At 39.1% G+C, this 12,654-nt stretch overlaps 1 protein-coding gene across 1 annotated transcript in view; it reads right to left on the reverse strand.

The window, feature by feature from the left end:
• Positions 1-522: 522 nt before the first annotated feature.
• LOC145089998 (high mobility group B protein 3-like) overlaps positions 523-12,654 on the reverse strand; it is a 52,811-nt gene continuing 40,679 nt past the window's right edge. The window contains exons 2-5 of the mRNA XM_079028358.1: positions 1,173-1,253; positions 954-1,034; positions 770-859; positions 523-661 (exon numbers count right to left, since the gene is read on the reverse strand). Of these exons, the coding sequence (XP_078884484.1) occupies positions 644-661; positions 770-859; positions 954-1,034; positions 1,173-1,253 (270 nt within the window). The 3' untranslated portion in view covers positions 523-643. The remainder of the gene's footprint in view (positions 662-769; positions 860-953; positions 1,035-1,172; positions 1,254-12,654) is intronic.

Genomic DNA, 12,654 nt, shown 5'->3' on the forward strand with positions numbered 1-12,654 from the left:
AATAATCAACAAAAGACAGTAGTATAAAACAAGTCTTACCTTGGGTTGTCCTGCAAGAATTTGACAAAGGTGGTTTGTGGCTGTAGGAGAAAAGGTTTAAGTGCCATCCCACCTTTTGCTATTATGATGGTCAAAGTTGACAAAATAGCACTTTTCACTTGCCATGGGAATCGATCGCCTATAATTCGGATCAGAGGTCTGGAATCATCATAAAATAGACAACACAAGTCGAGCAAGAAAAACTAAAAAGGAAAAATAGAATTAAAATAAAAGACTCTTATGTATAAATGGTAGGATCTTGATATGTGTCTAGCCTAGCTAACAGTTCCGTAAACATAAACATGAACACAGAAAAGAACAAAAGTCACAAGTAACAATTCTACAAAATTGAAAATAATTTTGACTCTGATGATCAAACAACTCCTAAATAATAAATAAATAAATAAAAATAAATAAAATAAAACTAAAAAAATGATATTACAAAATTTAATTTGGAAAAACTAGAACATCTTATCAAACCAAAGTTACATTTCCTTTTTCCTGTGCACCATAAAAGCCAAATCTATTCTAATCAGTAACATGAAACTACAAAGCAGGTAACTTATCAAACCATCAACACCGAATCAACTTCCACTTTCTTGATTCAGTCATCATCTTTCTCCTACAAAACACAAATTAAAACCACATTTAGTTTCATTTGTTAAAAAAGATTAATCATATACTGAAAAAAATAAGTATCAATATTATTATGTTTTATAAAAAAACATACATCATCACTTTCATCCTCATCTGCTTCATCATTGACTTCAGACTTAGATTTGTCAGAATCCTCATCATCATCATCGTTACCACCTCCAGCCTATTTACATGGCAGCAAACTCAAAGTCAATGAATCAAAACAACAATATTAAAATGATAAGCATATGAATTCTAAGTTTAAACAAAGATTTTACAAGTTTTTTGTTGTAGGTGTCCAAGTTCTTCTCATATTCCTTCTTTCTTTTGTCAGCTTTGGCTTGAAAAGGTGCCTTTTCCTACATTCACATCATCCAAAAAACAGAGGTAAATAACTAAATACTACATCATTTTTTTATAAATTCTTAAGAAGTTGATGAGCATTATGATTTTGCCTCAAAAATCAAACATAGTAATGTAATGTAAGTGCTACTTACAGAGTCGGACATTGACTTCCATTTTGCCCCACCAGCTTTACCAACCTGATAATTATACACAAGTGAAATCCAAATCAAAATCTAAAAACACAAACTCAACTCAATCTAGATACAGAATACTTGAAACAAAGCTTAAGAAGTTCAGTGCATCCAAACACTCAATTGGAATACAGGGAAGGCGCTAACCTTTCAGAACACACTGATGATCCTCCGAAACCCTTTCCACTACTGCTCCAAAATTCAAGCAAGAATACACATCCTAGCCCGGGAATTGGCTACTCGATAATCGGCTACCCATATCTCAACCCAGAAGTTCTCAACTGCCCATACCATCATTACGAGCCTTCCACTCGAGACGACTCTGACCACCATCAGATTCCTGATCATTGACCACCCGCCGTGGAGACACCCATCCTTCTCTTAGGCATATATCACATGCATTATCTCGCCCTGCACCTTTCCTTAATCACCAATGACCCTGATCTCATGAATTCAAGCCGCAGGTTCTGCATCCAACCCTTAACCGCTCTTGCACAAATCTTTGGTTCTCTCAATAAACCACCCGATTCTCCCCCACTTAGGGTTCGAACCTTCACTATCTGACACATCAACAACCTCACGAACTATTTCCACCAGCAATAACGCACCTACCCCTGGAAAGTGCTACGCAACACCCGATACTCCCCTTTAAGGAAATTATTCGATCTCATAACTCTGATCCTCAGATGAACTCTTCAAGAACTTCTCGCCACGACTGTCTCTAGCCGTTCCAAATCTCGTACCAATCTAGCACCAAACAACTCAACTGCTCAATAACATCCCTAGCTCATAGACCGAACCACAAAATCATCGTACCCCTCACCTCAACTCATCAAACATCGCTCCAACACCAGGATCATCCCAAGAACAGGGACCCACTCCCATATTCAACACCTAACATAGATAGAAAACTCTTTGCACTGCTAAACTCGACTGAACTCCCCACTGATACAACTACAATACATCCTACTATACTCAAATAGGTATAGCGTGGTCCTTGACTATCTCAGTCCCAACTGACTATCTGCTCATGATAAATCACTGCCTCGCGGCACACATGCTACCTGATACTCTGGGAGAAATCATCACCAATAACGACCTGCAGGGTTTACCCCCAAACCCAAAACTAAAACATCAGGCCTCTCATGTTTCGCACACGAACATAAATAGCACCACTCACATAGAAGGTGACCTCTCCTCTATCAACTGATTGCTCAACTCAGACCGAAATTCTCCTCTCTCTCTAACTCCTTACCAAAATACTCGGATAGGCTCTCGACTTCCCTCTCGAGGGACGCCTCTCCAAACTCAATCATGGCCTACAGGCCTAAAACCTATAGCTTCCAATCTCTACCTCATCAATCGTGACCGGATAACCAGAGAACCACAAGCATCATTCACTACGAACCATGGTACTCATCCCATGACATCTCTTCTCAATATGCTCCGGTGTATGGTACCCGAACCATAGCATGACTCCTCCATCTGCTCCGATGTATGATACTCGAACCATAACATCACTCCTCAATCTGCTCTGATGTATGGTACTCAACCATAACATCACTCCTCAATCCGCTCCAATGTATGGTACTCGAACCATAACATCACTCCTCAATCTGCTCCGATGTATGGTACTCGAACCATAACATCACTCCTCAATCTGCTCCGATGTATGGTACTCGAACCATAACATCACTCCTCAATACGCTCATTAGAATCTTCAGAATACTCCCTGTATCAAGTATGGGTCCTCTGCTTCCAGTAGTACGGGCCCATACTACCTGCCACATCTACCCATACCTTCCACACGGATTATCCCGGAGCTCCTAAGTAGCTGCTCGACCTTCTAGTTCACTAATTCCGTCGCGCTCGCTCCCCAACGAAATTCTCTACCCTGCCAGTGCACTCATCTGGCTAAGGTTACTCCCTAGGCTCTTCCCAGATTCCCACACTTCTCTGCCATCAGCTGCTGAAGAGCTCCTAATGATGCCAGCCATCTACCTCCTGAATATCGTCATATTCGCTTGGTAGCTGACTCCCATCATCGAGAGTTCCACAAAGCACGAAGCAAGCAGCATTCGAGCATCGAAGAATATATATGACTCCCTCTGGGTGATAACTCCGCTTGCTCTGCTCCTCCTCGGAAGTACCACCGAACTCTGCAACTCTTCCCCTCGCGGGCTCTAACTATTCCTTCTCCAAGTACCACAGTACTCATCTAGGTATCTCCCCTAGATTACTCCTCTACTCAAATCCCTTAAAGGATTCCAATCAAATATTCTCTCTCATCACATACTCAAAAGCACATCTCATATCACATAAATTCCTAGGCTAAGCCATCACAAATCAGGCCACTCTAGTCCTAATATATGGAATACCTAGCCTGTCTCTAGCATGCAATAATATCTCATAAAGTGCATCATAAATATCTCATAACACAAAAGTAAGGGTATTTTGGAAAATCACCGTTCGGGCTCTGGCTGATTGTACACACTACTCTTTCTCGTTTTCTCTTTGAACTCTTATTCGCTTTAGAAAATTCTTTCTTTGAAAACTTTTCTTACTTCCTCAGTTTCAGTCCAGAATTACCCGAAGGCGCATCCGAATCCCTCAAACCAAGGCTTTGATACCAACTTGTAACACCGTAAATTTCAAGACAAAATTTTCATTTAAAATAATCATTTTATTCTTAGAACACTTGTTTAAAACCTCATTCATAATCGAATTACAAAACATAGCTCCATTTTCACTTGCATAGAAAAAAAAAACCAGGATCCTCCAAAATATGACTCTTTCTCCGGTGTGTACAATCAAGCCGGTGCCGTCCCGTGATACTGAAAGAAACCTGAAAACAACATAACACAAAACACTGTAAGCACGAAGCTTAGTGAGTTCCCCAAAATACCGCACACATAACACATATAAGCCACTCGAGGCTATAACTCTATGGGTCCGTGCACCCAAACTCTATGAACCCTCAGGTTCTAACTCTGTGAACCTTCCGGTTCTAACTCTAGGAACCCTTCGGTTCCAACTCTGCAAACATGCACAGCATAAATCACATAGAAATAATGCAGTACAACACATAACATACATAGCATACAAATACTCTGTCACATAACTCTGGTTACCTACTCAAGGTAAAGTATAGTGAGAAGACTCACCTGGCAAGCAAAAAGCAGATATCTCCATACTTGGATCTCGAACTCGCCACCGCCTAACACGTAAGGCAAAACTCTCATGACTATAACTCTCGAGACTAGAATCAATCCTCTTAATGCACCCTCTTAAGGGTAAAAGACTAATTTACCCCTCTCTTGGCCCAAAGGCCACATCGCTGACCAAACCCTAAAAGTCAACGGTCAACCCTTGGTCAAAATCAAAGTCCTCAGTCAAAGTCAACCCCTGACTGACCCTACTCGCCGAGTCAACTCTATGACTCGCCGAGTTTCTATAATCAGAACTTCACTCAATCCGCGACCTAACTCGCCGAGTCACTCCGAGACTCGCTGAGTCCAACAACTCTGAGTCCACTCGCACACAACTCACCGAGTCATCCCTTGACTTACCGATTCTCGACTCAACCAGGGAATATCGGGACTCTTCGACAAGACTCGCCGAGTCCAAGAACAGACTCGCCGAGTCCAAGACTATCATCAACCTACTCGCCGAGTTGTTCATACAACTCGCCGAGTTCCAGGCCATCTTCATCCAACTCGTCGAGTACACCCATGTGACTCGCCGAGTACCACCGGTCTGAATCCATTCAGAAGCATTCCAGGCCATGCAATTGCTCCAAAACATAGATCTAGCCTCCTACCACTCATCCATCACATAAAGTGGCAAACTTTACGTGAATCCAAAGAGATCTAGGCCATTTGCACATTGGGCTATGGTTTGGGACATGAAAGCTTCACTAAACACTCCAACACAGGGACTTTCATGCTCTCTGATTCTTCTCCCTTCCAGATCTGAGGTAGCAACCTCAGATCTAACCTCTAGACTTCCCATTTCATCCATAGACAAGTTCCCACAAACCCCAAAATGAAGAAACAACATAACAACAGCCCAAGAACGAGTGGTGCTTCACCAAGCTCCAAGCCTTCAATCTCCCAAAATTCCTTCAACAATTACTTCTCCAAGCTCCAATCCACTCAACAATGGTGCTTCACCGCGATTTAGGGTTTTCTGGGGCTTTAGGGGTGATAAAGAGGCTGGGAGGAAAACATAATGTTCTTTATATAGGGCTCAACCCCGAGAATTAGGGTTTTCTCCAATTAGCGCCTACTCGCCGAGTCCTCCTCACTGACTCGCCGAGTCGGCTACTTAGCACGCGACCCAGTCGCGACTGTACTCGCCGAGTCCATCCATGGACTCGCCGAGTCACTCTTTCACAACTTACTCTTTTAGCCCTTCAACTCTACTCTTGATGTTTCAGGATGTTACAATTTTCATCGGGACGGACAATACTACAAAGGGGTTTCCTCAGCAATAAATGTCCTAAGGTAACCATGAGGGGGATAGAATACAACAAATGAATACCCAAGTTCACCAACACCTACAGGTTATGAGCCTGCCAACATTCCACAGGACAGTCTAGAAAGGGTCCTTTTTCGTCACCCATATTCTGCTGAATGACTATATAAAAATCACATCGAGGTCTCTCATTAGTTTATCACACATCAACTATATACCCAAGTTTTACCCAATATTTTGTAGATAACAACATACATATGCATTCATATGCAATTTAAAAATTGATAAGATACTCATTCCAAATAAACAGATAACATATATATATATATATATATATATATATATATATATATATATATATATATATATATATATATATATATATACATGTATATTTATACACACGTAACGCGTATTCTAAAGTAGATACTTTATATCTATGTGTTAGAAGAAAAGGAATATACACTCACTTGATCAGAAGATGAGTGGACAACACTACGTCTCTAAGAGTAGTATTTTTTGGTGAAACCGGGAGATCTTCACAAAAATCGGGCTTCTCGCGGGCAGAGTTTCGGCTCAGAAACTTTACTTCTCGGGATCCTCGGGGCTTCGGGACTTTCTTTGGGTCTCGGGAATGATATTGGGGCTTCAGGGTATAAGTTGCACGCAAAACGAGACAATAACGAGTGAGAGAGAAGAGTTTGAGCACTAAAACTCGGCAGCCCACGACATCTATTTATAGGGTGTTGAGCACCGGATTACGTTGGGCGTACTCAAAGGTTATGCGGGGCGTAACACCTCGTCGACATGTACGCTGGGCGCACTCCTGGTACGCTGGGCGTACTGGGTGGATCAGATCGGGTGAGTAACGGATTCGGATATTATCCGAATATATAATAAAATTTATATATTTTAATTATTTAAAAACTTCAGAAAATCATATCTTCCTCATACAAGATCTGTTTTCGACGTTCTTTATATCCACGCGTAGGTGAGACTAAGCTCTACAACTTTCGTTTAGACTCCATCGGCTAATTTTGATTTTGTTTTTATTATGTTATTTTTTGTAGGCCGGGATAGGAAAACTCCGTTAGAAATTCATAACTTCTTCATCTGACGTCCGTTTTCGTCTGTCTTTTCACTGTTGGACTACTCTCGACGAGATCTTCGATTCTTGTTTAGATTGTTTCGGCCAAATATCACTCGATCTCTATTTCGAGATTTGGGTTGCATACTACTAAGTCGAAACTTCGAAAAATCATTACTTCCTCATACGAAGTCAGATTTAGACATTCTTCTGATGCACGCTCTCGTTTTAACTTATTCTACGACTTCCGTTTAGATCACTAAGGCTAAATATCAGTCTATCGTAAATTCACTATTTACATCACGTAGTGTCGCGTTGGTTCTGTTGCGAAACTTCAACAGGTCATAACTTCTTCGTTATAACTCGGATTTCGGCATTCTTTATATATTTAGAAACCTTGTCATGACCACTACCACATCCTTCATAGATACCGGGCTTATCTAGTATTTTATTTTATCGCTTATTTTTATTCTTAATTCAATTTATCAACACAATTAAGCATAAAACACATAATACTCAAATAATACATTCTTATTATTTCAAAATGAGTTACAAAGGCTAACATAGACTATTACATCATCACTAATGCCTATCCTGGAAACACAGACGTTACAATTCTCTCCACCTTAGGATGATTCCGTCCCCGGAATTACACATCAACAAACAAATGCGGATAGTGACTCATCATGTTACTCTCCATCTCCCAGGTGAGATTTGGCCCATTCGTATGTTTCCAACGGACAAGCATTAACACGACCATCTTGCATCGCAACTTCTTAGTCTTTCGGTCAACGATTGCCTTTGGTTCTTCAATTAACCTCTTGTTCTCATCAATTCTCAACTCCGAAAGTGGAATCATGTCGGGAACTTCTCTCGTGAATTTCCTCAAATAACACACATGGAAAGTGTTATGAATTCCATTCAGTTCATCAGGTAATTTGAGCTTGTAAGCTTGGTTCCGAACCCTCTGAAGAACTTTAAATGGTCCAATAAACCTTGGACTTAACTTTCCCCTTTTGCCAAACCTTATAAGTCCCATCCACGACGATACTTTAAGCAAAACCGAATCTCCAACTTCAAAAGTCATCGTGTGACATCCCCATTTTTCACGGCAAGAAAACACCGATTTTTGTTTATGCTTTGTAAAATCATAGTACTTTTTTTTCATAAAAATGTTGCGGAATTTGTTCCCAAAAAAACACGATAAATACGATATCAAAACATTTTCGAAGAAACATATTTTATGCATTTTAAAACATTTGGGATGTCATCGTCAATACTGAAACATAAGCATAAACGGAACTTACATTTATTTACACTAGTGATCTATATCTCTTTAATCTCTCAGTGTAATGTGACTTCATATCAACACTTGTGATATAAATAAACTGAGTGGGTCAGGTTGGGAAACCTGGTGAGTACATAGGGTTTTCAACCCACAATAATATAATTATTATGTTTAAACAATCAAACAATCAACCCAATTACCCATCCCCATTATCTTCTTTACTCTTAAGGGTCTACCCTAAGAATCAGCTATTCCTCGTTTATTTATTCCTAAGGATCATCCTAAGGAATCGGCACGAAGTCCATCGTTACCAAGACTTATAGATTATAACTAGTGAACACGTAGTCCAAAACATCTAGTAAACACTTAGTTCAAAAGTAACTAGTGAACACACTTAGTTCAAAATACCTAGTGAACACACTCAGTTCAAAATACCTAGTGAACACACTCAGTTCAAGATACCTAGTGAACACACTCAGTTCAAAAATACCTAGTGAACACACTCAGTTCAAAATACCTAGTGAACACACTCAGTTCAAAGATACCTAAAGATTACGAGCCTGCTAGCGTTCCACTGGACTGTCTAGTATCGTCTGTGGTCGTCATCTACACTCCACTAGATGACTGGATCACTATCAACATTGATGTCTTTCATCCTGTTATCACACCTATTTCATCTACCCATGTTTTACCCAACACATTTTGTAGATATAAAATACATATACAGTTTAAATTATTTAAAACATGTATAAAAATATTTCACCCAACATAGACAACAAGTATTCAGACAATATGCACACATAGCATGTAATTTATATTAAAATGCTTCATATCCATATGTAAGATGAAAGGGACTACGCACTCACCCGATAAGGTGGTGACTTGGCACTCGGACAGCACTTCGTTATATCAAAACAATTTCCTCCGACAAAACCTAGTATCATTACCACTAGGGTTTAGTCTAACGTTAACCGCGAATAATTAATAGTCTAGCTATTATTATTATTATTATATAAGCATTAAACGACACTCTATATAACTCATAATAATAGCACAAATAATTATTTTAAGGACCTAATAACATTACTATAATTATTTGAAAGCTATATTAAAAATAGTGTAGGCGTAGCTCACTTACAGCGGGTTTTAAAGAAAATTGGGCTCTGTTGGAGCAGCGTTCCTGAGCCGAAAGGCTCTTCTTCTTGGAGCTGTCTGGCGCTCCGGGACTCGCCTCTAGCACCTAGGAGGTGCTAGGGAAAGGGGAAGATGGTTTGGGGGTAATGGGAGAGAAAGAGTATGAAAGGTGTGAGTTTTGGGGGTGATTTATGCCTCTATTTATAGGCTGTCTGGGCCAATTGACATCGTGAAAAAGGGTTTTCACGTCATGAGTTTTGCGTAGGCTCCAAGGCGAAGTCTGTTGCTGACAAGTGGTGTCGGACGCAGGTAAAAAGCCAATCTTTAAAAATTCATAACTTTCACATACGAACTCCGTTTTTGACGTTCTTTATACCCACATGTAGGTAAAAACAAGATCTACAACTTTCCTTTTGACTCCATTGGCGAATTCTCAACCGATTTTAAATTTAACAGTAGGAGGAGATTAGACTGTTAAATGACCGCAAAGAATTCGTAACTCCTTCACACAGACTCCGTTTTCGTCTGTCTTTTTACCATTGAGTTCCTATTAATGAGATCTTAAACTCTCATTAAGGTTGCATAAGCCAAAAACCGCTCGAACTAAAATTCGAGTTTCGGGTCGTGCATTGCTATGCCAAATCTTAGAAAAATCATAACTTCCTCATACGAAGTCAGATTTGGGCCTTCTTTTTTTGTATGTTCTCGGTTTAACATATACTACAACTTTGGTTTAGATCACTAAGGCTAAAAAGTCCTCCATTGTAAATTCACTATTTACGTCTCCCGGTGCCGTGCCGGTTTTGTCGTAAAACTTCGACGGGCCATAACTTCTTCGTTATAACACGGATTTCGGCGTTCTTTATATGTACGGAACCCTTGGTTAAGATTATTTATTCTAAATAATCATTTTTCGAAAAGTCATTTTCGACCCCTATTATCTCTAAATTGACTAGCCCGGATCTACGGGCGTTACACATCGGTCTTAGCTTGTTGTCAGCATAACTCTTTGATGGGTTTTATACATAAGAACATCCTATGTGCTCATACAAACCTTAATGCTTGGATCTAGGTTTCTCTATTGTACATGCAAGTTATCCAAGAATATAAACCCTAATTCTAGCATACAAGTAATCATATTAACATAAGAATGGGTTTAAGATATTACCGTGATTGTTATGTAGCAATAACAATCACAATTCCTCCTTGTAATGACTTTAGAAAGCTTAGAGTCATAAATGTCACTCCTCTAATGGTTCACAAACACCAAGAGCAAGAGGATGAATAAGAGAAGAGAAGGAGGCTGCCCAAAACTTGTGGAAACCCTAGAAGGAAGCTTGTCCACGTTTTTGGGGCATAAGGGTTCTATATATAGTGAGGCTATTAGGGTTATCTAACAAGGAAACCCTAATTTGGATGCTTAAGCCCTAAGCAACCCATGGACTCCTTTCCTTAAAGGCCTTGGAGGATTTCTAATGGGTTTCCCCATATAATTCGTCCAACCTTATAATACAAGGCAATCCATGGCCCAAATGCAATTATCTTATAATTACAATTCTAGTCCCTTAAGTTTAAGTAATCTCTTTTAGTCACAAACTTAATTCTTATTAATTCTTGACTAATATTAACTAAACAATATGATTTCTCCTTTAATATATTATTCTCATAATATATTAATAAATCATATTTAATCCTTTCTCTCCATAATTCATCCTATCAAGTTGCTTTGGTGAAGGCAACCCAAAAGGACCATGCACCATCGGGTCAAGTACATACCAAAATAGTTATGGACTTAGACACTAATCCAACAGTCTCCCACTTGGATAAGTCTAATAACTATTATGCGTATGACTTCAGATCCTGATCTGCAATCGTAGCTTTCTAAAGCCGCTGTCAACTCTGATCCTATCAGATACGCGTGTCCTTTAGATAAGGGATCATATATTCCTCCATTCTAGATATCGTATGAGACATGATTTCAAATCATTCTCTCTGTACTATTTCTCGACTTCTGATTTATGACGACTGAATAATTGAAGAAATCAAATTAGCCCTAGCCCGGCCGAGCATTTACGTTTGTCATCACTAAATCATCGAGGGGCCCACAGATATCGCTTTTATCCTACTTTGGATAAAAGGAACGGATAAACTTTGATCCAATGCTTGCTTGCACTCACTCACCGAATCACACACAACAATATGTTTTATGACACCAAGTTACTGGTGCGTTTACATATTATCAATGTACAACCGATTTGCAAGATACAACTCACACATCTTGGTTTCAAGAATATAAGATGTTATCGTCTCACCAATCACTCGTGATATAATTCATGGAGTGATCCAAGTGAGCGTGGGTTTAATCCAATGCTCAAATCATATTCATAAGCACTCCTGAACGTTGCAGCAAACATTTGCATATGTCTAATACTCTTTAGACAATCCACACACCAATTCATGATAGTCTTCATTCATACCTACTTCCAACATATGAACGACTGTGGCCCGTTCGAATAATTTGACTGTTCTAAACCAATTAAATTATTCAGGAAGTCAAAACATGCGAAGTGAAACACAAGGATAATACTAATCCCATATGGCCTCAAACCTTTGAGTATAAATAAAACACCTTTTATTTATCACCATATCGATTACTCATTATTTGTTGTTTCGGGTAATCAACTTCTTACCTGAATTATTACACTTGTCCCATGCTCTTAGCATGCACACAATGTTTACCTATGGTTCTTACTTTGTGAAATAGATCAAATGAACACATTTCCAATCATACTCATTTCACAACTCCCAATCCTTTTCACAAGTGAAAGAATATCAAATTCTTGCCACATGTGGAATATGCTAGATTCTAACATTTTATGCAATGATCCTTTCAGAATGTCATAGCACAAAAGTCACAATGACTATTGCCAATGATACTACAAAGTCCTCTATTGAAGATTGTTACAAGACAATTCCTTAGATGTGATGTCTCTCACTCAAAGTACACTCCTTCGAACATCCTTTTGCATAAAATTTCTAATGTAGACATTGATTCTCAATATCCAACTCCCAATATGGAAAACTTTCCATATTTACCATATGACAACTCATTCTCAATAGAATCTTATCTAATCATAATAATGTCGATATGGTCCATCCAATACTATACTTCCAACTACTCACAAGCGACCAATCCTCGGCGAACTTTGGATTGTCCTTTGATAGTTGTTTAATTATCTTAGTCAAAAGCGATTCTTGTCCTTTTTCCCTCTAAATGCGATAGACATTTGGGAAATTTTAGAATGGTCAAATATTATAGCATTTGCAATCAATCCTATACCCGAAGCGTATGGGACACGATGCATAATGTCTTACATAAAGATCTGATACTTTATCAATCTTCTACCATAATATTTTATGTGCTATGTTCTCACAATTCGAACTATGAAGAGGAATGC

This window comes from Lactuca serriola, chromosome 2 (assembly GCF_051521515.1).
Source record: "Lactuca serriola cultivar US96UC23 chromosome 2, Lser_US96UC23_V15, whole genome shotgun sequence".
Classification (NCBI taxonomy): Eukaryota; Viridiplantae; Streptophyta; class Magnoliopsida; order Asterales; family Asteraceae; genus Lactuca; species Lactuca serriola.